Here is a 27,569-nt window from a genome sequence, read left to right as displayed (position 1 = left end):
TGATTTTACTATTAGGGGCAGAGTTTCAGTGGAGAGGATGAGATTGCAAGCGCCTTCCGTCTCAATGATTAAACAAATGAACCCAGAACCAATATTTACAGATATTTCCATTACTTTTGCACGACCTCGAAATTGAGAAAATGCAAAACCAAAACATGTGATTGCGTCAGTGTTTTTATTGCAGAATGCGCTCGTCAACAGATCAGTTTGCAAATAGCAGGGTTCATAAGGAGGAGCTGGGTACCAGACTGCTGGTAGTGCCCTTTCACCGTTGCAGATGTTATCGTGAGTCTTAAATGGGTGGGATTCTGCACAAATGTGTTCTAACTGGTCTGTCGGTCTACGTGGCTCACAGGTCAAATAAACAGTTCGAGGAGAAACAATTTCGTTTTCTTTCGTCTGTTTGCACAGATATCCATCCGTATCATAACTATGAGAGCGAAGTGAAATCTGTTAATCTCCTGGAGTCCAAGAGCACCACCTTTTGACTGCCATGAATGCAATAGGTTTACCCAAGACTCGAGCCCAGACACCGACACAATAATCACTGGTGGACAGTTCAGTGTCGACAATAGGACTCACTCTGGGAAATCGAGACCAAAACACAATAGGAATCACAGTTCAGAGATTTAAAACATCCATTGTAAGTCAGTGGAGGACACACACCAGCATAGATTTATTTATTCGTGGTGCATTTCTGGGTTGACATGCTTGTTGACAATTGTCTGTGGATTGTGTAGCTTTCCCCCCCTCCTGTCAAGCAGCACAGGTGATATATAAAAAAAAAGAGACCAAGAACAGAAGCCAGTGTAAAAAAAAATAGGATTTGAATTCGGACACGATGCCGGGAGTCCATCACTGTGGATGCCACAAGGGCTGTTGGCCAAAGGAAAATATTTGGGAAGTGGGTCGGGCTAATGTGGAAGGAAATGTATTCCTGTAAAGCTGGCAGGAGGAAAAAGGGACGCAGTGTAGATGCAAAAGGTTTTTGTACACACACAGACACACAGACACACACAGACAGACACAGACACACAGACAGACACACACAGACAGACACACACAGACAGACAGACACAGACACAGACAGACACACACACAGACAGACACACACACAGACAGACACACACAGACACACACACAGACACACAGACACAGACACACAGACACAGACACACAGACACACACACACAGACACACACACACACAGACGGCTGTGATCTTTCTTCAGGACAAGGCAATTGGCGACGAGGGACGGGAAGAGGGTTACAGTATGGCATGCAAAGATGGTTCCTGCCAAGGAGACTGTGAACATGCTTTCCGCCGGTTACCTCTCCACTCTGGTTTACTTTCTTCTCTACGTGGCAATGTGGTGAGTAAAGCAAAGTCTCCCCCACCCCCCCCAACCCCCCCACCCCCCGCTGCCCATCTCCCCGTGTGTGTACCTGTCAGATTCCCGGCTCTGCACTGTCTGTCCGGCGTTTCTCGGTTCCAAAAGGATCACTATCAGGTGTGGGGCAACCGACCACCTTTTGATCGCTCTCATTGCAATATCACGTCGATGTTATATATTCACTCAGCAGCGTAGGTGAGACCTCCGGGAAGATCAAGAAGGAGGAGAAATTATATCCAGAAAATTTTACCCGGATACTGGATAGACTCTTAGATGGCTATGATAACCGCTTGCGACCTGGATTCGGGGGTATGTACATCCATTTACTGCACACCACCGTCTCAGTTTAGAAATGCACATTGCCTGCACTGCACTGGCAGGTCTGTGTGGGGTGTTTGCCAGGCACTGGCTGGTCTGTGTGGGGTGTTTGCCAGGCACTGGCTGGTCTGTGTGGGGTGTTTGCCAGGTACTGGCTGGTCTGTGTGGGGTGTTTGCCAGGCACTGGCTGGTCTGTGTGGGGTGTTTGCCAGGTACTGGCAGGTCTGTGTGGGGTGTTTGCCAGGCACTGGCTGGTCTGTGTGGGGTGTTTGCCAGGTACTGGCTGGTCTGTGTGGGGTGTTTGCCAGGCACTGGCTTGTCTGTGTGGGGTGTTTGCCAGGCACTGGCTGGTCTGTGTGGGGTGTTTGCCAGGCACTGGCAGGTCTGTGTGGGGTGTTTGCCAGGTACTGGCTGGTCTGTGTGGGGTGTTTGCCAGGCACTGGCTTGTCTGTGTGGGGTGTTTGCCAGGCACTGGCTGGTCTGTGTGGGGTGTTTGCCAGGCACTGGCTGGTCTGTGTGGGGTGTTTGCCAGGTACTGGCTGGTCTGTGTGGGGTGTTTGCCAGGCACTGGCTGGTCTGTTTCTTTCTGTATGATCCACTCGCACAGCAGCAGGACTGCTCCCCGGGCTGGGGCCACGCTACCTGCTTCTTGTGCTCAGATTTGGATCAAATCCGAGGGCAGTTTTAATAGGCACTGGAACCAATCTACTGCGTAATTGTCTCTCTTAAGTGCATTTGTTGATCGTTTGAATACGACGGTGAATCTAAGAATAAACTGCAAAAACCGCGTCTGCTTTGATGCACTGTGTGATTGCAATGTTTTAAAGGGGTAAGTGAGCCTCTCGTCTAAACTCGTTCTGCTTTCCACTATTTGACTAAACATGCCAGATCTCACAGACAGGAGTTTATTGAAGTGAAAGGCGAGCAGAGTTCTTAAATAAAGTGATAACAAATGTTCACCGTAGAGTGGCTGGCATCCGAGAGCAACTTAGTGATTGCTATTGCTAGAACTCAGCAGCACAGTTGAAAGAAATTGCAGAATAAAACACAGGAAAGACAAATGCAAGACGTAAACTGTGTCATAGAATGGGGTTTATATTACGTGGAGGTATCGTTATTCATCCACTAATGGATATATATTTCGTTGTGTTTTGAGATCTTATTTCAAAAAACTGTTCAAATCTGTTCCACAGGTGCAGTTACAGAAGTCAAAACAGATATATACGTGACGAGCTTTGGACCAGTGTCTGATGTCGAGATGGTAAGATTGCTGCTTGCACTACTTAAATATTGCCAGAGTGATTTTCCCAATTCATTTGATTCCTGTCTTATTATTTCTCGACAGTTTAAATATTAATTGCAATGCTACAAACTGTGTGGCGCCCCAACCCTGCACTGTAACAGGAACCCATTTATTATGTTTCCCAACAATCCTTGCCCACACATAACCACACTGAAACTTTTGTATTAACATCGAATCATATTTTTTAAAAAATCACATTGGAGCTTGTTTGTTGCTCAGTGGTCAGAGCACTCGCCTCACAAGCGAGAGCCCTGGGTTTGATTCCCAGCAGGATAAAATGTTAGACAAGTTTCCTTACTCCATATGCCCCTGTTTACCTAGCAGTAAGTAGGAACCCGGTTGTTAGTCGATTGGTGGATCGCTTTTCCGGGGGTAATAATTCCTTCAAAAAAAGAAACAATAATAAATTGGTCACCTCAATCCACGACTGTTTGTGGGACACTGCTGTGTGCAATTGGCTGCCGCGTTTCACCCACAAGATGTACATTCACTTCACTTTACAATATATTCTGCAAAGCACTTTGAGACGTCTCGGAGATGTGATACGGTGCTATATCAAATGAAATAATTATTGTTTAGATTATATGGATGTAATGGCACTCGTTTTAGTTGAATGGAAGCTAAAGGACACACACAAGCTTAATCGCCTGTTGAAGTTAGTTTAGATTTCAGTAAATTAGTTCTTTGTACTGTTGCATTATGATTAGAGTTCCTCTTCAGAATAGACCCAATATGAAATAATGTTTTGCACTGAGAATGAACACAGACATCATAGTGACATAATTGCAATTTGTATAGGAAGCTCACATCATATTACTAAACCCATATTTTAAATATCCTTCATCTTTCAGAGACAGTGGTTTATATTTGCCAGTAGTTTATAACACAGATTAATTATCTTCCCAATTCCAGGAGTACACAATGGATGTGTTTTTTCGCCAAACCTGGGTGGACAAAAGGCTAAAGTATGATGGCCCTATAGAAATTCTTCGTCTCAATAATCTGATGGTCACTAAAGTCTGGACGCCTGATACCTTCTTTAGGAATGGGAAAAAATCAATTTCCCACAATATGACAGCGCCTAACAAGCTATTCAGAATTATGCAGAATGGGACCATTCTGTACACCATGAGGTTTGCTTTTCACTTTACATTATGAAACGTCAATGGTCCAAAATTCCTCTGTTTGTTCAACAAAAAAATTTTGTCCAACAAAAATTGTCAAGTAGTACAATTGGGATTGATCATTGAAATGTACCTGAAAATCTTCAGTGCTGAGTAGCACTGAATGAGAATTATAATTCCATTTGCAACTGATGAAAGGGCACTTTCAGTGACGAATATTTACCATGCTAAAGTACCCCAGGACCTAAGTTGGGTTGATCAATGAGTAACGTCCTTTAATACAGCACTGCAGTGCAATATTTCAGGTGGAAATTGACACAACATTAACAATGGAAAAAAAATCTTCCAACAAGAGAATGAAAATCTTTATGGACAACACCATGAAGTGACAATATTGTTCAAACAAGGAGGATAGCAAAACAATATGTGTTGTCCTGGTAGCAGGACTGGAAGAAAGTGAATGACTTAAAGAAAAACACCAAGGTAAAGTATTAATGTTGATGCTCAGTAGTGGCTCAGCATTAACATAATAAGTAACACAATAAACATGAAAATGAGATAGGTTGGTAAGTTACAAGTTATGCCACGATGATGGGATGGTGAATGGGCTGTCGTAAGGATGTTCAATGAATCAAATTATTGTGTCTCAATCGCTCTTTATCCTCAAAGGAGACAATCGCAGCAAAAGATTGCGAAAGGCAACAGGTGCAGAACTCAAACAATGGATATGATATTAAGAAACAATAGTTGATTTATTCAGGAATGAGATTTTGGAAGTAGTTGAGACTGTTGCTATTGGTAAAGAAGAAAGAAGCAATAATGGATACCATATTATTCATATATTGTATAAGATAATCAATATGATGCATAAATATATCCATACACACTGATTGGGCACAAGTGCATTACTATATATATATATAACAATGACACTAAGGGCAGTGTAGGAGTCCAAGACAGCAGACAGATGAATACATATGTATATATGCACCAACTGTATATTGTTTGTTCTTTTCACAGAAGATAGGGAACACAGTGGAGCGAGCGCCCACCACAGAAGCATCCCACAACGATCAGCGCCCCATTTACCTGAGGAAAACACTTTTTCAGATCCATCCACTGTACAAAATGTAGTTGTTGTGGATGTGCAGGGCGGAGCCCCAAGCATTGCTTAGTTATGGTTAGCAAAGGTAGGCTGTAAAGGGCCGTGCTGGTACAGTGTGGAGACCCAGCAGCAGGTTTGCTTGTCACAGCTGAGGCGAATGGCAATGAAGACATTAGGGCGTTCGTTTTCATTTGTGAATACCTAGAATGATTGGGTTGCGCAGGAATAGTCATGTACTTCCAAAGGAAAAGTGGTCCTAGATTAATCGGGTCAGTTCTTCTGAAGAAGTGAGTCGAGGAATTGTTTTGAGTATTTGCTTACAATACAGCCATTACACTTCAGAGTATATTCTACAAAGTGTTTGAGAAATCTCAACAAGGTGATAAGGTGCCATATCAAATGCAAAGATATTTTATAAATGACTGAGCATATAAAGGAAAAACAATGGATTTAGCATGTTCTAAACTTGAAATGTGTGATTGCTAAAGTGCCTCAACAAACGAGATTTCCTGTTATAGTGAAATATTATTCCCATTCCTTGGTGAATCAGCACAAGGAGTATAAATGCTAAATTCTGACCCGAGGCTTAAATGGAGATGTTAAAATAATAAAAACTGTTATTAGAATGTAGAGCACATTACCACTTGTGTTTATTTAAGACAAATCAAAGAGAATGAGGAAAAAATAGATAGAAAAGTATAAGGGGAAAGGGGAGGGATATAGAATTAAGAATAGTTGGTTCCATTGATCAAAATGGCTTCTTCTGAGGTGACATTTCTATGCTTTTATGGAGGTTTGTGGACAAAAGGCTGTGTGAAGAAGTTATTTGCCATCATTAACATGACATTGAAGGATAGTCTGGCTAGCGTGGAGAGGCAAACCACAGATGTATGAGGCTAGACTCCCTAATGTGGCTGTGATTTTCTGCACTACAGTTTGCCATTGAGGACAAGGCACCGTCTCTGGTACTTGCTTTGGAGACTCCAGTTATAATAATGTTACCTAATCTTAACCACCATCAGTGGGTGAGCTTTCTGACTCTGCTCTTTAGAATTCCATTCCAGAGACCCTTTGCCTCACCCCTCCCTCCCCACCTTTGAAGCCCACCTTAAGACCTATACATTTGAATAAATTTCCTGCCCCCTCACCTCAGTTCCCCTTCCCCTCAAGTTCAGGTGCTCAATTAGGTGTGTAATGTGAAAAGTGCTATATAAATGTGAATTATTGTGATGTTATTCTTGAATATTCTCACCTGTGGTACAAAGAGATTTGGGCATTAAAACTCTTAGATTTGCTTATAATTGTTGCAAATCAGTGCAATTTTGAATGGAACACAGATCATCAGAGGGCTTAATGGAGGTTTTCAACATTCTCAAATGTTTTGAGAGGATAAATAGTGAAAGCATTTTACTGCTGGTTTAAAGATAGGTAGGGAGGGTGTATAATATCAAGAATTTGCCAGTGGAAGCAGTACGAGGAGGTTAAGAGATGTTTTTCATGCAGAGGTTTATTAAACCATGAAGTTATTTGCCACGTGTTGCTATGAAGGCTGAGACCCCAATGACATTTAAAAGAGAATTGGCTTAGCATTTGAAGAGGATCAATATAAAAGTTTATGGGGAGGAAAAAGAATAGACTCCAGTAAAAGGACAAGCATCAGTGCAGGGGTGATGAGCTGTAATATTTGTGATTCTATAAAAGGAAAACAAAATATAATTACATTTAACTACATGGAAAGCAACAAAAGGCAAGTAAATATGTCAAAGTTGTTCCATGACATATGAAATAATAATATCCAATTAGAAGCTCAGTGGAGAAACTGGGGAATAAACCCTCCTTGACACTTCTCCTGCCTGATCTGCTGCTGTCGGCCAGGTCCTATGTTATACCATTCTTTGCTGCCTGCTTATTTTTAAGTTAAGGGTAAGACCTCTCTGCTCATTGGTTACATTGTGAAGTATGCAGCATGGTACCATCTTCTTTTTAACCTACTGTAAAGCCTTCTGAGTGATCCTTTTACTTGAAGTGTTGTTTGAGTACCTCTTACATCTTCTCAATGGTTTGCTCAATGTGCCTGAATGGTTGTCTGCTGAAATATGGGAATTGTACAGGAGTGATCTAAACAATAGAAACAATGTGCTGCCCATTATCTCCCAGGAACCAGGCTTGCATTACTCCATCTGCTTCTAAAAGATGTGCTATGTGTGATGCCCTGAGAATAAACAAATTGTAAATTTCTCCTGGGAATTGTGGGTTGATTCGTATGGTTTTCCTGTGATGATTGCAGGTGTTCTGGATGGTGATGAAATGGTATTGCTTCTGATTCAGATATACCATTGAGTTTGTAGTGGAACATAATTGGCTACATGAGTACAGTCGTTCATGCCCTGTAGCTGTGGGAAGCCAGCAGTTTGTTATAAACTGTTCCTGAATCTGCAGCTGCTGCTTCTAATTCCTGCTGAAGTGAATGTTTTGGGATACCTTGTGCTAACAGTGTTGCCTCCTCAACACAGCACGACTCCATAAATGCCTGTTGTGGGTGTTGAAGAGGTCCCAGTGGCACAGAAGTTGAGGGCACTGGTGACCTTTACTGGTAATGCGGTACTTCTGGAGGACAGTCCTTGCCTATCTTTATGAATGAGGGGCCACAGCTGAATCACAGCTTCATTTCTGAGCCTATGTCTCTTCATACTCTGCTTCTCTATCATAGCCAGATGGTTCACTCTGCTGCAGCAGATCCATTGCCTGAGGTGACACTTATTACAATTTGTGAACATCCAATGCTCTCTGAATTCCTGGACCTTCCTCTCGTTTTCTTCCACTTTGATAGTCACAGTATTAACTGTTAGGTCCAAATTCTCCACTGGAAAAATGTTATACACTTCACTCTTCCCAATACTTGCCTCCTACTTTCAATTTGTTGAGCTCATGAACACAGTTCTGATCTAGGGGCTCGATATTCACTCTTTGAAGGTCCTTCTCTGCTGTGGAAGTTCGCATAAATTGTTCCTTAACTTTATGAACTTTGCCACCTTTAGTTTTAAATTACAATTAATTTCTTTGGCAGCATTCAAGGAATAGAAATTTTGAGAATAACGCTAAACAATTAATTTGGGTGATTGGCAACTATTTCACCAATGTTTACACATGTCTATATTTGGCTGGCATGAACAACCAGAGAAATTACAGACCCTATGTTACGAGAAAAAATGCTTAAAATAATATGAAACACTCATTTCAGTTTTAGAATAATTGGAATTTTCACATGGTCTATGTGTTTGTTTTAGACTTACCATAAATGCAGAGTGTCCTATGAGACTGGTTGATTTCCCAATGGACGGCCATGCTTGCCCGCTTAAATTTGGAAGCTGTGAGTTAAACAGGTTTATTTCTAGTATAGGTATAGCATATTTGATTTTTCACTGTTTTACTCTTGCAAAAATGAAACTTTTTTAAAAANTTCTGTTTATTGGCACAGGGTATTATCATTAAAATGATGAGGGGGCTTAATTGTCATAAAGAATTATTAGATGACTTGAAAATTTGATTAATAGATAATATAATTGATAGATAACTTGAATATATGTATTTAGAAAGTTAAAGGTGGAATACAGTAGTCCAAGTTGACCAAATACAATACAGTGGTTGGATGATTTTAGAATATTTTGATTTTATTTCAAAAATGAGGGTGGGGGGAACGTGTAATATTGAAATGATTCATTATTTTACTGTTATAATTATGCAAACAATTATTCCACCTGTTGTAGATGCATATCCTAAAAGTGAGATGATATACACATGGACCAAAGGACCTGAAAAATCAGTTGAGGTGCCCAAAGAGTCATCCAGTTTGGTACAGTATGACCTTGTTGGGCAAACTGTATCGAGTGGTACAGTTAAATCCATTACAGGTAAAATCATCTGAAGAATATTTTGATGTAAATCTCATGCGCTGTGCTAAATATGAATAGCAAGATACTTTCAACTGAATCATTTAATTCAAGAATTAATTCATTGGGATTCATACAATTGCTCTACATTTGTATATTTTACAGGAGAATATGTGGTGATGACAGTCCATTTTCATTTGAAGAGAAAAATGGGTTATTTTATGATCCAGACTTACATACCCTGTATTATGACAGTTATTCTCTCTCAAGTGTCATTTTGGATTAATAAGGAATCTGTTCCAGCTCGAACAGTTTTTGGTAGGTAGTTTTTTTTTAATCTATAAAACAATATATTACTTCATTTCATTTGTCTCTTATCTCTGATTTTCTCTCTCTAAGCTTTTACATTTCACTTACTCTCACATTGTCTACCTTTCTGCAGTGAGTCTTCTTGTTTTAGTCAAGAAGATGATATGCGCAATAAAGGGCTAAAGTTTCCGCTAAGGCCCTCTGAGTCAATGGAGGTCTGTGAAAAGTCTGTCAAGAATTTAAGCACTTCACAGACTAGGTTGCACCAGCTCGTAATTTCTCTGAGCTGCATATTTATAGTCTTTATAGGAGCCGTAATAGCCTTCATGTATGGCAGAAGATGCAGAAGGAATGTTCATGTCAGAAATTAAGCCATAGGTTAATTTGGTAACATATAGTTATTAGCTGGAATTCATAATCAAGCAAAGTATTGTAATATTTCTTCCAAGTAAGGGGAGGGTTGTCGCTATTGGTATCAATAACTGATCCACACCCCACGTACAAATGGTAACGTGTTTCTTTTACCTCAACCAGAACAAGCATGAGGGAGTCCCATCTAGCTGCCATTCAGACACGCCATACTGAGCAGATGAAAAACCATAAATAGTTCTCAGGCTCAACCACCACAGCAGGGTTCTCCAGACGCTACCAATATCGCCATACATGCACAGAATCATTACGCAATGTACAATCAATTTCAGCCAAATCAATAACATTTGGTATTTTCTGACCTTCAACGCAACAAAAATCCAGCAATATTGAAAGAAAAGTGAAATCAGAAAACATTTCTTCATACAAAAGGTTATGAGAAGGTGAGATGTGCTATCCCAGAGCCCATAGATGTAGAATAAAATTAAATAATAATAATCCTCACATTTGATATAGCGCTTTTCATGTCTTCTACACGTCTCAAAGCGCTTCACAGGATATATCTAAAGTGAATTGACTGTATATCTGTGGGTGAATAGATTGAGATGGCTTGAAAGGAGAGAACAATTGATACTTGGTAAGTAAATACATGAAGGGATATGGAAAAAAAAGGTGGGGCAAAGGAATAAATATGTGTGTTGTGATCTGATAAAATGATGGAACATGCTCTATTGGCCAAATTTCCTACTCCTATAATATTTATTAGAACCGTAGAAACCAGATGAATCTATGGCACAGCAGAAGGCCATTTAATCTATTGTGTCTGTGCAGACTCCCTCAAGAGTAATCCTTTCATTTACCTGCTTTTTCCCTCTACCCCTTTAGCTGACTTTTTAAGGTACTTATCTAGTTCCCTCGAGGGAACACTGAACTCTAAATGAGATAATGAGGAACTTGTCTTTTTATGACTGTGGAATCTGCATAATCAATCACCGATATTGTTAATATTGTTGCAATGTTCAATTATTGCACACATAAAACATCAGAATTTATAGCAACATTATTAAATTAGCCAATGAGGACAATCAAATCTTTGCTTTTGCAGTTTGAACATTATGTGCCCCAAAATATTTTTTTCGCAAAAATATGCTGTGTAAATCGCTCTGTAACACAAGCATTGAAAATTATTATTACACAGAATTAATAAGTGGGTAAAGTCCAATGCTGAGCAGTATAAACCAGACTAAGGAGAATACAAAAGGTAACGCTCAGATGGGCTTTAAAAGCTTGACATACATGACCAATAATAGTCTACAGATTTGTCCAGAAATGTTACAGCAGAAGGCCATTTGATCTGTTCTGTCTCTGCTGGCTTGGGACGTCCTCCCGATGTGAAAGGCAAAAAAGAAAGGTCTTTACAAACGTAATTTGTTGCTGTCATTGTCATTGATGCCATTGATATGAGTTTTATTTCTATGGGGTAGGATACGTTCTTCAGTTCTCCCCTTTCCCCTGCAACATGGATTGCTCCTCTGTTGCACATTGCTCCATCTAGTGGCCTAGCTAAGAACTGGTAAGATATGCTGAACTAGGGTAAGTGAGTTAAAGATGTAACTTAAGATGATGTTCTGAACAAGGCAGGTGAGTTTTAAATATCAGCTGACTCAAATTTCAACAATTTGGCTTTGGAGGCACTTGCTCTGTGATTGAATTTACATGCCAGTTAGCACATTTCTTTCTTTCTAAACTTTATTTTCTCTTTCTTTTACTTCCTTTTCCTACGCTAATACTTTCCCAAGGAATACTTTTTCAAGTTCAGTATCACAGTTCATTTTCCGCTTCAATCAAAGTAACACTCAGCACCATTTACAACATGACATATGGACACATATTTTCACTGTAACTAACTGTACATTATTTCTCTGTAAATCTGCTGTAATGATACTGCAAACCTTTCTTTACTTATGAAGCACACAGGTCTTTTGAAAAAAAACACACAGCAAAAGGCTAGAACAAAGTGACATCTCAAAACTAATACGTATAAATAAAAGCATTGCTTTTAGTTAGGGCAGAAATAGTAGTGATTACTTCAAGGGTAAATGGTTTATTTGCCGCAATGTGTAATATCCAGTGCTAATTTGGTTGGACCATATATTTAAGTATGTATTTTAAAAATAAATAAAAGTTCGAGTAATGATTTGCTGACATTGAAAGGGTATTTGTGACATCCTATGTTGGTTGGAGACAGCAACTGAATAAATACTATCAGGCCTGTTGTCTGTTAGTGTACAACAAAAACAACAAAATTACATTTGTATAGTGCCTTTCATGGGAGGGCGTCCCAAGTCACTGGACAATCAATGTTTCGGACCCGATCTGGGGATCACAATCGGGGAAGGTGGAGAGCAGGGGGGGAAGGAGGGTGAGAGAAGGCATGGTCGAAGAGGAGGGTCTTGAGACGGGTCTTGAAGGAGACAAGGGAAGGGGAGAGGCAGAGGGTCTATGGGATGGAGTTCCAGAGGGTGGGGGCAGAGTGGCTGAAGGCCTGCCTACCAATGATGGAGCAGGCGAGGCGGGGGATGTGAAGCAGGCCGGAGCCCACTGAGTGGAAGGAGCAGGTAGGTTGGTAGGGAGTTAGGATGGCACAGAGGTAGGGGAGAGCAAGGCCGTGGAGGGCTTTGAATGTGAGAACCAGGATCTTGAACTGTATCCTCTGTGTGATGGGAAGCCAGTGGAGTTAGGCGAGGATCGGGGTGATAGGGTCGTGGAGCCTGGTGCTGGAGAGGACATGGGCTGCAGACTTCTGGATGATCTGTAGCCTATGGAGGGAGGAGCTGGGGAGGCTGACAAGCAGGGAGTTTGCATAGTTAAGCCTGGATATTATGAATGCTTGCATGAGGGTTTCGGCAGCCTGTTATGAAGGCAGAGCGGGTCATGGCATGGATGTGGAGTAGAGAGAATAGTTGAGGGTCGAACAAGATGCCAAGGTTCTGGACTGGCTCAGTGAGGTGGAATGTGCAACCATGGATGGTGATGCTGTCAGTGTCTGAGGTGTGGAGGCACTGATGGGAGCCAATCAGGAGGGCCTCAGTTTTAGTGCTGTTCAACTGAAGAAATTTAGCTCTCATCCAGGACTTAATGTCTGACTGACATTCTGTCAGTACAGCAGTGGAGTCAAGGGTGGAGGCATAGAGTTGGGTGTCATCCGCATACATGTGGAAGTTGACCCCATGTCTGAGGATAATGTCACCAAGAGGGAGCATATAGATATTGAAGAGGAGGGTACCAAGGACAGAGCCCTGAGGAACGCTGCATGAGATGGTGCGGGAGCTAAATGAGAAACCATTTGTGGAAATATAGTGGAGACGGTGTAAGAGGTAGGATTGGAATCATTCAAGGACAGAATCATGAAGACTGAGGTGAGAGGAGAGGCGGTGGAGGAGGATAGAGTGGTCAATGGTATCAGAGGCAGCAGAGAGGTCAAGGAGGATGAGGGGGCAGAGGGAGCCCTTATCACAGATGGACAAAATGTCATTTGTCTCTCTGACCAAAGCTGTTTCTGTGCTGTAATCGTGATTCAGACTGTAATTACAAAGCAACAGCAACAAGAGCAACTTGCATTTATATAGCATCCTTTATGTAAGTCATTAAAATAAAGCTGGAATTAAGAACAAAAGTAAATACCATTGAACCAAAGAGATGCCTAATTAAACCTGGTTCCATTCATAGATCATTATATGCTGCCTTCTCTTTTGCAGATGCTAATCAATCTGTTACATTTTCTGAGAAAAGGTTTTGCTACTGGGAGGATGAATGAGGGCTAGATCAGGCGAAAGAAAAATGTAGGAAATAGAGTAGCCATCTTGGAAAATGACAAAATGTAGCTGGGGAGAAAATTAGCCATCAGTTCAAGGAGTGAAAAATGAGATATATAGTGTGATAATTATGATATTGTGTGACATTCTGCTCTGGAGATGTCTCAGTTAATAACTGCTGCACACGCATTTGTAATTTTATATATGCTATACGCCAGATGTAATTTTAGGAAATAATAATGATAATTGAAATGCTTGATAGGAATAATAATAATAATTCTTGCATTTGATATGGTGCCTTATCACGTCTTCTAGATGTCTCAAATGCTTCACAGAGTATACTTACTGTAAAGTGAATTGACTGTGCATTTTGTGGGCAAAATGCCAATTGCATACAGCAATGTCCCACAACAGTCATGGCCAAATTTTTTTTTAGGGATTATTATCCCCAGACAAGCGATCCAGCAATCGATTAACAACCAGGTTCTTACTTACTGCTAAGTAAACAGAGAGGTGTGGAGGAAACTTGCCCAACATCTTGCCCTGCCCGGGATTCAAACCCAGGTCCTCTCGCTTTGCGAGAAGAGTGCTCCTCATTAACATTTTAGCGTAATGTTTGACATTGACCATTTTAGTGCAATGTTTGAAGTTGAACTAAGACAGCCTTCCCTCAATGGCACCGAAATGTTGGGAAATATATGGTGGTAGAAAATGGCACCTCAACACTTGGCTTTGGGTTAAACTGTTTAAACAAAGTTAAAATATCACCCTGGCTCAATTGGTTGCACTCTCACCTCTGAGTTAGAAGACTATAGAATCAAGCCCCACATCAGGACTTTGAACTGATATAGTCTAGGCTGACACTTCAAAGCAGGTGTGAGGGTATGCTGCATTGTTGGTGTAGCTGTCCTTCAGATGAGACGTTACACTGAGGTCTCATTGACCTGCTCAGGTAGATCTTAAAGATTATTGACATTATTGGATAAAAGAATGGAATTTCTCCTGGTGCCCTGGCCAACAATCCTCCAAATAAAATTGATCATTCACTTTGTGGCTATTTGTAGAACATTGCTGTGCCCAAATTGGCTGTTGCATTCATCTACAAAGTACATAGTGACTACACTATACAATATTTCTTGTGAAGCGTTCTGAGATGTCCATGTTCCCCAGAGCAGTTATCGACTGGGATATCCAGGATTGAAATGTCCCATGGTGTGATAATTATCACATGATAGCCTGAATTTTGCATTCCGTTGTAGGAGAGTGCTGTGGCATGTGCACAATCTTTGGAATATAGTTCTACCAATGGTGGTCAGGACCATTCATTAGAAATGTTTTTGATGTACCAATCCAAGAACTGCATTGGATCCACAAGAGAAAAGCTGACTGTTAATGTAAAATTTATGTATCACTTTCAGACACAGGACTATAACCCAGCCCAGCATGATGCCTAAAGAAATAATGACATAAAAATTGCTCAGCATTCCATAAATTAACAGAAAAATGAAAAGCCTTTGAAGACTGTAATCTCTGGGTTTATGATAAGACTTTAAAGATTTTAAAGTTACGTTATTGACAATCAGTAAATGAAAAAGACAATAAATGAAAGAGCAAATTAAAAAAAATGCATGAGCATTTGCTCTCAAAATAGAGAGAGAGTAGGTTTATATCTTGTTTAGTATGTCATTGGAATTCCTTGATTAGATTACAACCTTGCAATCCCTCCTTGCAATCAACTAATCACTTCCATATCATACTTTCATAATAAAAGTAATAATAATCTTTGCTTTTGTTAGTGAGACTTTTTTGTCAGAATGATGTCTCAAAGCACTTCACAAGATTTATGGTAAAGTGTAGTGCCTGTATTTTGTAGGCGAACGTGGCAGATAATGTGAGCAGAGTATTTTCACCCTATAGGGTGTTATCCTGTCATAATTGTTGACTGAGACATCCAGGTGGTAGCCAGGAGCAGAAGAGAACACAATATGATAACGATCACTTTACTCACTTTACTTACTTCATATTCACATTACAACTGCTGGTTAGTTTTCTTTCATTTTGTCTTTTTCACCCTTTAAATGTCTGCAATTATTCTGTGGCATGTATTATTCAGGTTTATTGGTGCATTTCGTGGACTAAATTGTAATTTAAAAAAAAATTAGGTCTTACTAAAGAAATTGCAATAATTCTTTGCTGATATTGGGTCAAAAGTTTAATTAAACCTTCAAGTAAAAGTGTCTACATTACTCAATTTCTTCGTAATCTGAAACCTGATTCCTTTAGATTTCCCTGAATATAGAATAAGATAAGAATATATGACAAGTGCTTTATTCCATATAGGGCAACCCTGTTATTATATGGTCTTTTGGGTCCAATATTTTAGAGGCTGAATTGTAGCAAAGCAATAAAAATGGCTGATTTCTAGCTCATCAGTTTACCACTGACATCTCTTCCTGTATGCTGTCTGCATGTGCTGCATTCACAGGAATAATGTACCCACTTCCTGGGTACGGTGAGTAGATGCTATGTGCCAGAAGCAGTCAGCAATGCTTCCTGTGCGTAGTGTCCATGCAGAGACTTGACAACTTGGAAGCTGGCCTTTATTTAGTGTGGTAAGCTGGATGTACTGCACTTCCACAGGGTCCACAGTAGGGATGAAGGAAGTAAGGAACTATTCCACTTTGTGCTAAACAGTAATACATTAACTAAGGAAATCTGTGTTAAACTAACGTGCTCCCTAATAGGGCCAACTGTATATGAACACATATGAACAGGATGTTTGCAAGGAAATTAAAAATTGGATTGTTTATTTCAAACATAAGCATGGTAAGCATTGGGATTTTTAACTCACAGTCTAGGCTGACACTCCATTCCAGCGCCAATAGAGGTGTTGCATTGTTGGAAATGTTGTCCTGCAGATGAGAAAGGGAATTTCCACGGGTAGGTGGGATGCATGGAATTCTCAGTCTGGTTTGCATACCCTTAAGCATTGTGAGGGGTTCCACATGTGGCAGACCCAGCTGACCAAAAGAAGCATGAGACATTAAACCAATGTCCTTGTTCAGGTGGATGTACAAAAATAGTCATTGACTTCATGGCTGTTTGCAAATTGGCCGCTGGATTCACTTACACAGTCATTCCACAATAAAATCCTGCGAAACAGAATGAGATGTCTTGATGACTTGGTAAGGTGCTATAACAAATGCAAGCTTTTTTTTATTATTATATGGTTCTGCACCGTTTCTAAAGCATTGTTATCAGTTTCATCTTTAGGTGTTTGAAGCATTATTGAGGATGTTATAATAATAATCCTTGGATTTGATATAGTGCCTTATCACGTCTTCGAAACCCTCTCAAAACACTTCACGGAATATACTATAAAGTGAATTGACTATATTTTGTGGGCGAAACGCAGCAGCCAATTGTGCACAGCAGTGTCTCACAAAAGTTGTGGATTAAGTGACCAAATTAATATTATTTTTTTGAAGGGTTTATTGCCCCCGGAAAAGCGATCTGCTAATCGACTAATTACCGGGTTCCTACGAACTGATAGGTGAACAGATGTGTGTGGAATACGGAAACTTGTCCAATGTTTCACCCTACCCAGGAATCAAACCCAGAACCTCTCGCTTGCAAGGCGAGTGCTTTAACTACTAAGCTACATGTTCTATAAGATAAAGGACATCAATCATGCAAATCAAAGTATCTTGCCTCTTTTGAGATACAGCAATAGCAAATCAGAGTGAAAATAAAACTGGAAGGCATTGCTTGAAAGGGTTATGGAAGCCAATTTGATAACAACTTTTAAGAGAGAAGTAGATAATTATTTGGTGAGGACAAGTTTGTAGGGCTATGGGGCAAGAGCAAGTGAGTGGGATTGAATTGGATAGCTCTTTTCAAAGAGCCGGCACAGACACAAGGGGCCTTGTTGATAATATCTGATCTACATTGTAACCAACAAGTGGCAAAGATGGTTAGACAAGTGCAGAAATTTATTGCTGGTTGGCACAAAGTGGAATAAAGAATCTGCTCTACTCTAGGGCTCAGTAAAGGCTCAATTTACACACTAGCCAACTTAATAAGGATGATTTAATGTTTACCATGTTGAAAACATCGGGCTGAATAGTCAATTGACCACTGTTGCTAACATTTACTACCCTGAGATGACAGCTGCAGGCATGCTTGGCCTATCATTCTTAAGTAAATATTCTGTTACAAACAAATTCTACATTCCTTTGAGAGGAAAATCTTCGAAACATTGCCTGTTTCAGAGCTGCTATTTTTATAGACAATAATATAGAATTAAGATAGAGAGAGAGAAAAACACTGAGCTCAGGATGTAAGAAATCAGAAAAGGAATAGAGTGAAGGAGGCTTTTTCAGGCTCAAATGTTGCCCTAACTCATCTGCATTTACACTGCAGGGTAAAATATATGCTACCATACAATAACGTCCCATTGGATGGACTGTTTCTTCATACCATTGATAGTTTTAACAGGTTTCAAACCATTTAGATGACCCATAGTAGCTTTTAAATTGGCTTATTAGCTTCATTGTGGACAGATGAACTATGTTTTTTCCTGTGAAATGGACCTCATTCACCTTATTGCCTTTATTCCTACATAGACGGCTTGGGTAATGAACACTCACTTTCAGAGGTTAATGGGATTAATCCACTCTAATATCCAGAGGTTAAATATAAATTTTCTCTCTGCTATTTTGAAATAATCTTTGTGAAATCTAATAATAGTTTAAGCTTTTCTACTTTAACAATGAATTGTTTGCTACCACTTAAAATCAGAGAATCATAACATAGCAGGGGACCATTCAGCCACTGACTGCTCCTGGGTTACCACTAGAGCTAACTGCTCCTTACCAAATTTAACATTAGTTGCTTGCTGTTGTATTCATTTTCCCCCCTTCTCTCTCTCCATATATATATATGTAAAAATCCCAGAATCATATTTGTCTTTTCTTACCTGCCCTCTGTCGTTAAAACTATGTATCTGGACCTTTATCTCCCAAGCCCTCAGTATTATTAAAAATGTTTTACTTTTTTCCCGCAAAAATATGCTACTTCACATTTCTGAACCTAAAACTGCATCTGCCACATGTACAGCTACTCTGCTTACTGATCTATAGCTCTCTGTAGTTTCCTCCATTGTCGGTCACAGTTTTCCACGCTCCCTAATTTGGTACAATTATTGGTTTGGTTAGCTGGGTCTACGACACACGTAGAAACCCCACACCATGCTTAAGAGCATTCAAACCAAACTGAGAGTTCCATATGTGAGTTATGCTACATAGTAGATACATTTAAACCATTAGTGTGGTCTACCCACAGTTCTGGGGGGGTAGTTTTCCTGTGGCAGAGTATATAAACCTATGAACAAAACACAAAATACTACAGATGCTGGAATCTGAAACAAAAACAGAGAGAGCTGGGAAAACTCAGCAGGTCAGGCAACATCTATGGAGAAAGGAAAGTGAGTCAACGTTTTGGGTCCATGACCTTTACGAAGCAGTTGTTAATAAGATTTTCAATACACAGCAGATATATTGAATAGTTCTGACAAAACAGATGCACGGGAGTCTATCTATTGCTCAGTGTTAGAGTGATGACCCAAACTCAGCAAGGAGGAGCTTGCTATTTCTAAGTGAATGCATTCTTGAATATGGTGACATTTGGCCATGCGGTTACATAAATTCAGAGCTTCGGCATATGCTAGTCAGTGTTGTACTTTAATATTGAGAAAAAGGTAGATTTTATTATGCTGCTTGCAGCATGGTATAACACTGACAAAATGAATTAACTGTAAGGGCCTTAACAAGTTGAAGGTTTTTATTTTACAAAAGAAAGACTGCAGAAGATCTCTTCAGATCAGACCTTTTTGTCTTTGTTTTGAAGCTATGCATACGCCTGTGAAGGCACTGAACCTTCTTTTCCCCACTCGTTAATTCCTTCCTTCAGGCAACAGACCTTTTGAGAGTGAGTGGCTTCTCCCACATTCCTGCTGATACAAGCCTTAGCTTCCTCGTTGATGCCTCTTCAATATTTCACGCTTTCGTGCAGTTTAAATCAAAGTAGGATTCCCGTTTGATTCGATTAAGTCAAACAATGAATCCTGTGCACTCAAATAAAGTTATATTTTGTTTGTCTCTTCTTTTTCCATCATCCTGGATAATTAATACACAATAGACTAGTTTTCGTGCAGAAAACAAACACATTTACTTTGGTGATACCTATATGCAATATTATCTTTTTCTTACCCTCAAGGTTAACAAAATAAATTTGAATAGAGAAGCATAGAGATGCTTTGGACCCTGATGGATTGATACTGACATCTGCCTCCAATGAATGTCTCAAATGTTGATGTAGCTTTAAAATCTGGAGAAAAAACATCAATACAGGGCTAGGAGAGATTTGATTCTGCTTTGATAAAACTGGATAACAGCCCAAAGGGTCTTATTTGTAATAGTTGTAAACCGGATTTGAGCATTAATTGTGGCTTCAAATATCAACATAAAATTTTGAATATCAGATAAAAGTGATGAATAGATGATGAATCGCAAATTTGAAATTTGTCAAATCTGAATGATATTTAGGGATCATAACTTTCAAATACATTGAATCTTTAGAATGTGACAGCAAAACACTGACTGAAGCTTTAAGTGAAGAGGACATACTCATTGAAATACTCATTGACCAGTTTTCACTGAGGGGGACAAGAACAAAGTAAGATCCAAGGCGTTAAGCAGACCTTGTTCCTGAGCAAGATCTTTGGGTGCTTTGGGTTAGAATCTATGGTAGGAGAGATTGTGTGTTACGGAATGGGTTTGATTGGCCAAATAGCATTTTTTTAATCGTGATTTCCTATTTACTTATGATAAGGAATACTAATTCTATTGAGAAAGGTAAAAAAATTCTACATTTGTTAAATAATTGCTGGCTGGCGGTGGGTAAGTAGTAATGTAACCAATAACGTTTCATTTGTCAACTCTTGATTGCCTCCAGGTGGCTGGATGAGTGGCATTGACAATATCAAAGAGCCGGTTCTTATCCTCTCAGTCTCTGGGAATGTGTAATTAATTGAGGGGATCATATGCTTTATGATGCGTTAAAAAAACATCATTTACAATAAACAGCCACAAGCATTCTATAGCAATCACTGCTCGCATAATAGCGGCCAACATATTCTGCATGCTAAAATCAGGTACCTGCGCCTCCATATACACATGAAATGTGCAAATGAACTTTTTTTTAAAAGTTGAAACTATTAATGTTACCATATTTACTATAATTATGGTTCAAACTATTCTGTTCAGCTTTTGCCCACAAAATATACCGTCAATTCACTTTACAGTATATTCTGTGAAGTGCTTTGAGACGTTATGAAGATGCGATAAGGCACTATATGAAATGCAAGGATTATTGTTATATTATATTTATGCCCTTTCTGCCTTGCATCTCCCTATTTTTCTGAACTGCTTACTCCCCACTCCAACAAACCGTCATCTCTGCTTGGCTGGCTTCAGCCTCCTGCTTGTCTATCATTCATCATCATTGGCTGTGCTTTCAGCCATTATGCCCCCAAACTCTGGAACTCTCCCCCTCAATCCCTCCGCCTTGTCCCCTCTTTCGCCATTTTCAGATCATGCCTGAAAACCTTCCTCTTCAACTGTGTTTAGATTCACCTCCCATTAGACTGGCATCAGGCTCCGCCATTGTTAAGCGCTCTGAGATGCTACCCAACGTGAAGGGCGCCTATAAATCCAAGTTGTTGTTGTTTATTAATGTAAATATAATTTATCATCATCTACTACAATACAAGCCATAACTAGAAGATTAATGTTGAAATATTGTAAAATTGCAATCCTGAATAGGTTTACTCCTATCACTGAGATATTAAATGTCCTGGGTTTCACTCATTATTCAGAGTATTAGGAGCCCAATATTAGCTACAAGGATAACGAGCAACAGTCAAATATTTTTTGCACTTTTGTTACATTGGTGTCTTTTTAGAATTGTAGGAGTTTAATTTGTGTTATTTCCTAACATATTTTCTTGAAAAGAAACAATTGAATTTCTAAACCATCAAATGCGCTGAAGAATGTATTCTTTATCATAATCAATATTTTAGTACTTACACAATGAAACATTTCCAATTCTGAAATATTTTAAGAAATAACAACATATCACTTTTGACAAAGTTTTCAGTATTTGAAACTAAGATATTATGTTGAATATTGTATCAGAATAATTTAATTAATCATAATACAAACATATATCTGTATATTGTTGCTTTATTTGTGCTTTGGCTAACTTCAGGACTTAAATTATTATTTTGTGTGTATTCTTCTTGTGGCCTGTGCTTTTTTAAAGGTATAACAACAGTTCTAACTATGACAACGCTGAGTATCAGTGCACGACACTCTCTTCCAAAGGTCTCCTATGCCACTGCAATGGACTGGTTCATTGCTGTCTGCTTTGCCTTTGTGTTCTCTGCTCTGATTGAGTTTGCTGCTGTTAACTACTTCACCAATGCCCAAGCTGAGAAAGCCAAAAAAAGGGCAGCCAAGCTTTTTGCTACATCTCCACCCACTCCAATAAAGACAGTGACTGACTCAGAGGAAGTACTTCAGGTAATGCTGTAGTTCAATTAATAAATATAAAGCAGGAACCCACTCAATTCCATTTGGATGTTTATGAGTAGCAGTGAAGATTTTTTGAGAATTAAACAATTGTACTTGTATTTGGTGACTATCGTGTAATACAGGTTGAGTGTTGGTGCAGGATGGTGAGGATCACAGTTGACTGACCCTCTGGTGGGAAGTGTTTAGATCATGAGCTGGAGGTTGTGTGGGCAGGTGGGAGAGAGCTACATGGCTGTGGTTGTGGAGAGCCATTGGCTTCATGAACTTTGGAAATAATTACAAAATAATTCTTCAGTCTCACACCTCATACCCATCAGCCCTTGAATTGTAGATTTGAATGTAGTTTTCGATGTTTGAGTAGAGAGTATTAGCAAATAAAATTGGTCATTCACTTCATGGCTGTTTGTGGGACATTGCTGTTCACAAATTGGCTGCCTCATCTTACCCATGCAAGATGCATCTGTTTACTGTGAATCTCTTTGAGATATCTGGGTGACATGATAAAGGTTATATCAAATGCAGTGATTATTTTTATTATTTTGTTATTGCAGTTTGGATCACTCCATAGAGGTAGTTTATAAATGGTTTTCAGTGATATTAATAATAATCCTTACATTTGGTACAGTGTCTTATCACGTCTTCAAGATGTCTCAAAGTGCTTCATAGAATATACTGTAAAATGTAGTGACTGTATATTTTGTGGGCAAAATGTGGTAGCCAATTGCACATAGCAGTGTCCCACATACAATCATTGATTGCGTAACCAAATTATTAATATTTTTAAAAGGAATTATTACACCCGGAAAGCGATCCGTCAATCGACTAACAAGTGGGTAAACAGAGGCGAGTGGAGTAAGGAAGTTTTTCCCTCCCCAATAACACTGCTGTACTCTTTATTGGATTTAGCTTTTCTTGGTATATTTAAACTTCCCAAAATAAATACATTCTGCATGACGTGGACATTTTGTGCACAGGTATGTTGTCAAGTAATTTCTAGATTGTTTTATTAATAGTCCCAGTTGCACCAATGATTCATAGGAACTATGCTTGTCTTGTACTGCCAAATGCGTCTGTATTCAATCTGTAGATCAACATATTTCCTGATCTTCACTAGTTCCTTATTTCATCCAATGTAGTCACTTGGAATGGCCACATCAATAATACTGTGTGTATAATTAGTTGTTTTCTATGATGATATCTGGTTTATTACAATTACTATTCTGTCTGTATGCACTTGTGAATCCCAGATTATTGTGAAGTTACCTTTTGATGTCATTTTTGCTGGTTGATGTTTATTCTAGGCTGGTCTTTATGTCAATATCAAAGTGTTTACAAATTGTCCATTTTATTTGGTTACATTGTGGAACACTGCTGTACGCAATTGCCTGCTATGTTTCACCCACAAAATATACAGTCAATCCACTTTACAATATATTCTGTGAAGCACTTTGAGAAGTCTCAAAGACATGATAAGGCGCTTTATCAAATGCAAGGATTATTATATTAAAATTCAGATTTTTGGGGGGCTGTTTGAACTTGTTGCCTGGAAGGATTCACCGTGCCTGATGAATAGACATATGAAGCCACGAATCCATGGGAAATTTTGAGGAAATTAATTTTCTTCCCTCCCACCAAATCTTATAATACTAGCATTTTGGGAAATGTCTCAAAGCGCTGCACAGAAATTGTTGTAATTTGTTGTAGAGTGTAGTTTGTAGGCAAATGCAGATATTGCTTACAAATATACAGTTCTTATACATAGATACATGGACATAGAAACAGGAGTAGGCTATTCAGCTTCTTGAGCCTGTTATGCCATTCTATAAGATCATGGCTAATCTGTGCCTCAAGTCGAGTTACCCCCCCTTGCCCCATATCCATTAATACCTAACAAATATTTATCTACCTCCATTCCTTCACTGGGAAATGCTGTCTCATTTCCGTTCTGCTCCAAATATGTTTGGTTGATTTGATTCCGATTCTTATCTCACCCAATTTAGGATCCTCTTCATTAGTTTATCTCAGTCATTGAGTTATACAATTGAATCAGTTTAGTTTTTNGCTAAACCAAATGTATAAAGATTGCACGATTAACACTGACAATGAATCTAATTAAAACTAAATTAGATACTAAAGTGAGATGAATTAACCTAAGATGCTTTCACTTAATTTGGTGAATATCTGAATTCAGTTCTTTAAATCACGGATCCTGGATCTGTCACAGTGACTTTGCTCGGAATCTAATTTTAGTTTCAGTTTCCATGAAGTCAGGGTTGGAGTGGAATTCCAGAGAGTGATCCACAATACATCGCTGGGGAAAAATTCTTGGAGGGTGTGCATAATTTGGCAAATTCTTAAATACAGTGTTAATTTCTGTAGTCATTTACTATTTACAAATCTTACTGAGATTCTCAGAGGTTGGGCCCAAATTTTAATGTTAGACCTAATATATAAGCATACATATTACCTTTTCTTGGTCGGCTTTGCTGATCAACATTTTTTTCACTTTCACAGATACAATGTGAGCTGTATAGGTTGCCTTACCACCAATAAGGTTCCTTCATCAGATAATCTAACCAAGCACTGGTTAGGATACTGATCTTCTTTCTATGACAAATAGTGACTGCACAGGAAACAAATTGCATTTGATGTTTTTTTTTACATCTTGCTCTTTTTGTTCTTTGCAGTTAAACAATTGAATAATATGCATGTCATTTCTGAGGCAATGTGACTGAGTAGATGCATATACAAGACAGGAAAGATTTCCGTGTTTAGTAATTATCTATCAGTTCTGCGGTATAAAAATGATTACATGCCCTCAAAGTATTTCTGGTGAAACTGAGTTAAATATATGTTGCTTTGGTTTACCTTTTGGAATCTTTGGTTTAGAGTTTGGCATGTTGCAGATTTCCGGTTTCAACACAATCACAGGTACTAGTCTTTACCTTCAGACACTTGTGTTTGGCTCCATCAATATTGCACGTTGTTTGCCTTGATGAGTTTCATTTGGCTTTGATAAATATTCAACACAGATAAATTACAAATTTGTTAACAAACTAAGTAATTTTTCCTTATCCCTTACTCCTTTGCTTTTCCACTAGGCATTATTTACACTAGAATATAGACTTCCAGACATTCAATTTACTGATCTGGACCTGAATGATGGATAGGTGTATAAGTACTCTATGGGTTACCTTACCATCAATAAGGTTCCTTCATTAGATAGTCTGACAAAGCACTGGTTAGAATCTTCCTTCTATGGCAAATAGTGACTGGATTTAGCTATTGTAATTATTCGAGGTTTTTTTAATGAACTTTTTGAGTATGGAAATTTTAGGGCTGAGATTCCACCTGTTCTTAGCCCATGAGAGCATTTGTTCTTAAAATTTAAAGCTAGCCTTGAATTACGGAACATTCATCAATTCACTTTTACTTTGGAAACTTCCTTTCAAAGACCTGCATAAAAAGGGTTGTAAATTAAGCCTGAATTTAAGCATTGTTCACAATTCTGCATGATTTCGAAGTGTTATGAGATATCATCGTATGTGAAGGGCACTGTATAACTGCACTATTAAGTGGGATGTCAGGCCAAAAATGTTGTGTAGTGACTGGTTCTCTTTGACGATTGCAGTTGAGTTTGCAGATCTACAAGTGTTTACTATTTGAGTCCTTCTTCACTGACACAATGAACAGCCAGTAATGTAGAAAATTAACCTGGTCAAAATCATTGCTTTTTGAATCACAAATTTAATTGTAAGCTATTTAAATATCAGCAATTCAGCTGAAATGTGAAATGCAACTTGCTACTATTGAAGCAAGTTAATGATGATGTTTTTTTTCTTCCAAAGAAACCAGATTCGAATGGCAATTTGAGGAAGAGAATTAACTTCTTGGCACAGTCAGATGTTCTTGGCAGTCCAAGAGATTACTTGGGGAATGATAGCAAGAATGTACTATCGAGACCATCTGTAATTGGCCAGGTATCCTGCACAGCTATCCCAGAGATATCTTCTACACCAAGTCCAGGTTCTTTTGGTCGCATACATATATCCCCTGCAGTGACATTACCTGGAGCAAGAAGCACCCCTCCACCACCTCCTCCCACTCCCACACTAGTCTCAAATAGACCTACTCCTGTTCACCCTCTATGTGGAACAGCATTTGAATCGAACCCACTTGCACCCAAACTATTTGAACCAACTCTGAAACATTCTTCACCCAACACTGCGCCGTCTGCCTTCGCCCCTCCTGCACTTTCGCCTCCAGGTAGCGGAACAAGCAAAATTGACAAATACGCTCGCATACTTTTCCCGGTTACGTTCAGTGCATTTAACATGGTCTATTGGGTGGTGTACCTCTCGAAGGATACAATGGAGAAATCAGAAGGTGACTTGTAATTTTGCTGTTGCAGAAACGTTTTAGTGTATGTTATAACAATTTGAATCCATGAAGTAATGCAGCGGTTTCATTAAAGGTTTATTGGTTGAATGTGTGAGAACAGCAGGTTTCCCAGTGGTAACTGATTGTATCCTACTGTTACAAGCTAAAATGTGTACTCATCACTGAGACCGAGCTTCTATTACTATTTACATCTTCATATCTAACCAAATATTGAATTGGTTGATATTTTAATATATATTATAGAAAGCAGGAGTAATGTGACAGAGGTCCGCATGGAAGAGAATTATAGTTAAGAAAAACAAACATATATGAATGTAATAAAGTAAAGTTTCAAGTTTAGAACTTGAAGATTCACTCTAAGCAAATGTTTTACATTTTTCATGGCTGTGCAACACTCCTTTAAAGTAATATAGTACTTTTATAGAACTTCCGATATATATAACCACTGACAAAACAAGTCAATTGTTAGCATTTCTAACATTAGTTTTTTTTAAATTATGTTTTTGGGAATATTGGCAGTTTTGTTCAAAAATAAATATTTTTTCTGATGGTTGGGAAAGTGCCTATGAATTCTAAAGAGAAATACTGTACACCGGAGCTTCAATAAGGTGAAGGTAGAGTTTGAATTGAGATCTAATCTTGCCAAATGGTTTATGCAGAGCCATTTCACCTGCAACTAGTTTTACAATAATTTGGCAGATTTTCGTACAGAGCCATACATTTGGAACTTGTTTTCCGTAAGTTATTTTAATAACGGCAAAAACAATGGCTCTACAGTTACGACTGAATTCAACAATTTACCACATTTGGCATCTTTTACCCACTAAGTCATCATTTCTGAGATAAATATTGGGTTTGATGGCAAAAATACTATAAATGCATCTGTAT

General features: G+C 39.0%; 1 protein-coding gene across 1 annotated transcript; it reads left to right on the top strand.

The window, feature by feature from the left end:
- The first annotated feature begins 1,233 nt into the window (after window positions 1-1,233).
- Window positions 1,234-27,137, top strand: LOC103178214 (gamma-aminobutyric acid type A receptor subunit alpha4). Its single transcript, XM_042336670.1, has 10 exons — window positions 1,234-1,372; window positions 1,581-1,702; window positions 2,905-2,972; window positions 3,927-4,147; window positions 8,531-8,613; window positions 9,011-9,154; window positions 9,299-9,451; window positions 22,009-22,268; window positions 26,129-26,192; window positions 26,439-27,137. The coding sequence occupies exons 1-10, from the start codon at window positions 1,287-1,289 to the stop codon at window positions 26,675-26,677; spliced, it is 1,440 nt and encodes a 479-aa protein (XP_042192604.1). The 5' UTR covers window positions 1,234-1,286; the 3' UTR covers window positions 26,678-27,137.
- Window positions 27,138-27,569: the final 432 nt, after the last annotated feature.

Source organism: Callorhinchus milii, unplaced genomic scaffold (genome assembly GCF_018977255.1).
Source record: "Callorhinchus milii isolate IMCB2004 unplaced genomic scaffold, IMCB_Cmil_1.0 Scaffold1, whole genome shotgun sequence".
Lineage (NCBI taxonomy): Eukaryota > Metazoa > Chordata > Chondrichthyes > Chimaeriformes > Callorhinchidae > Callorhinchus > Callorhinchus milii.
Note: the sequence above shows the minus strand (reverse complement) of the source record. Positions and strands in the feature narration are given on the sequence as shown.

What these genes read in the sequence shown, in the direction of transcription:
- LOC103178214 (XM_042336670.1), top strand. Translation starts at nt 1,287, where the DNA reads ATGGTTCCTGCCAAGGAGACTGTGAACATGCTTTCCGCCGGTTACCTC. An exon ending in CAGTGTCTGATGTCGAGATG is followed by an intron (nt 2,973 to 3,926) that starts GTAAGATTGCTG and finishes TCCCAATTCCAG; the next exon opens with GAGTACACAATGGATGTGTT. An exon ending in TACAGTTAAATCCATTACAG is followed by an intron (nt 9,155 to 9,298) that starts GTAAAATCATCT and finishes TATATTTTACAG; the next exon opens with GAGAATATGTGGTGATGACA.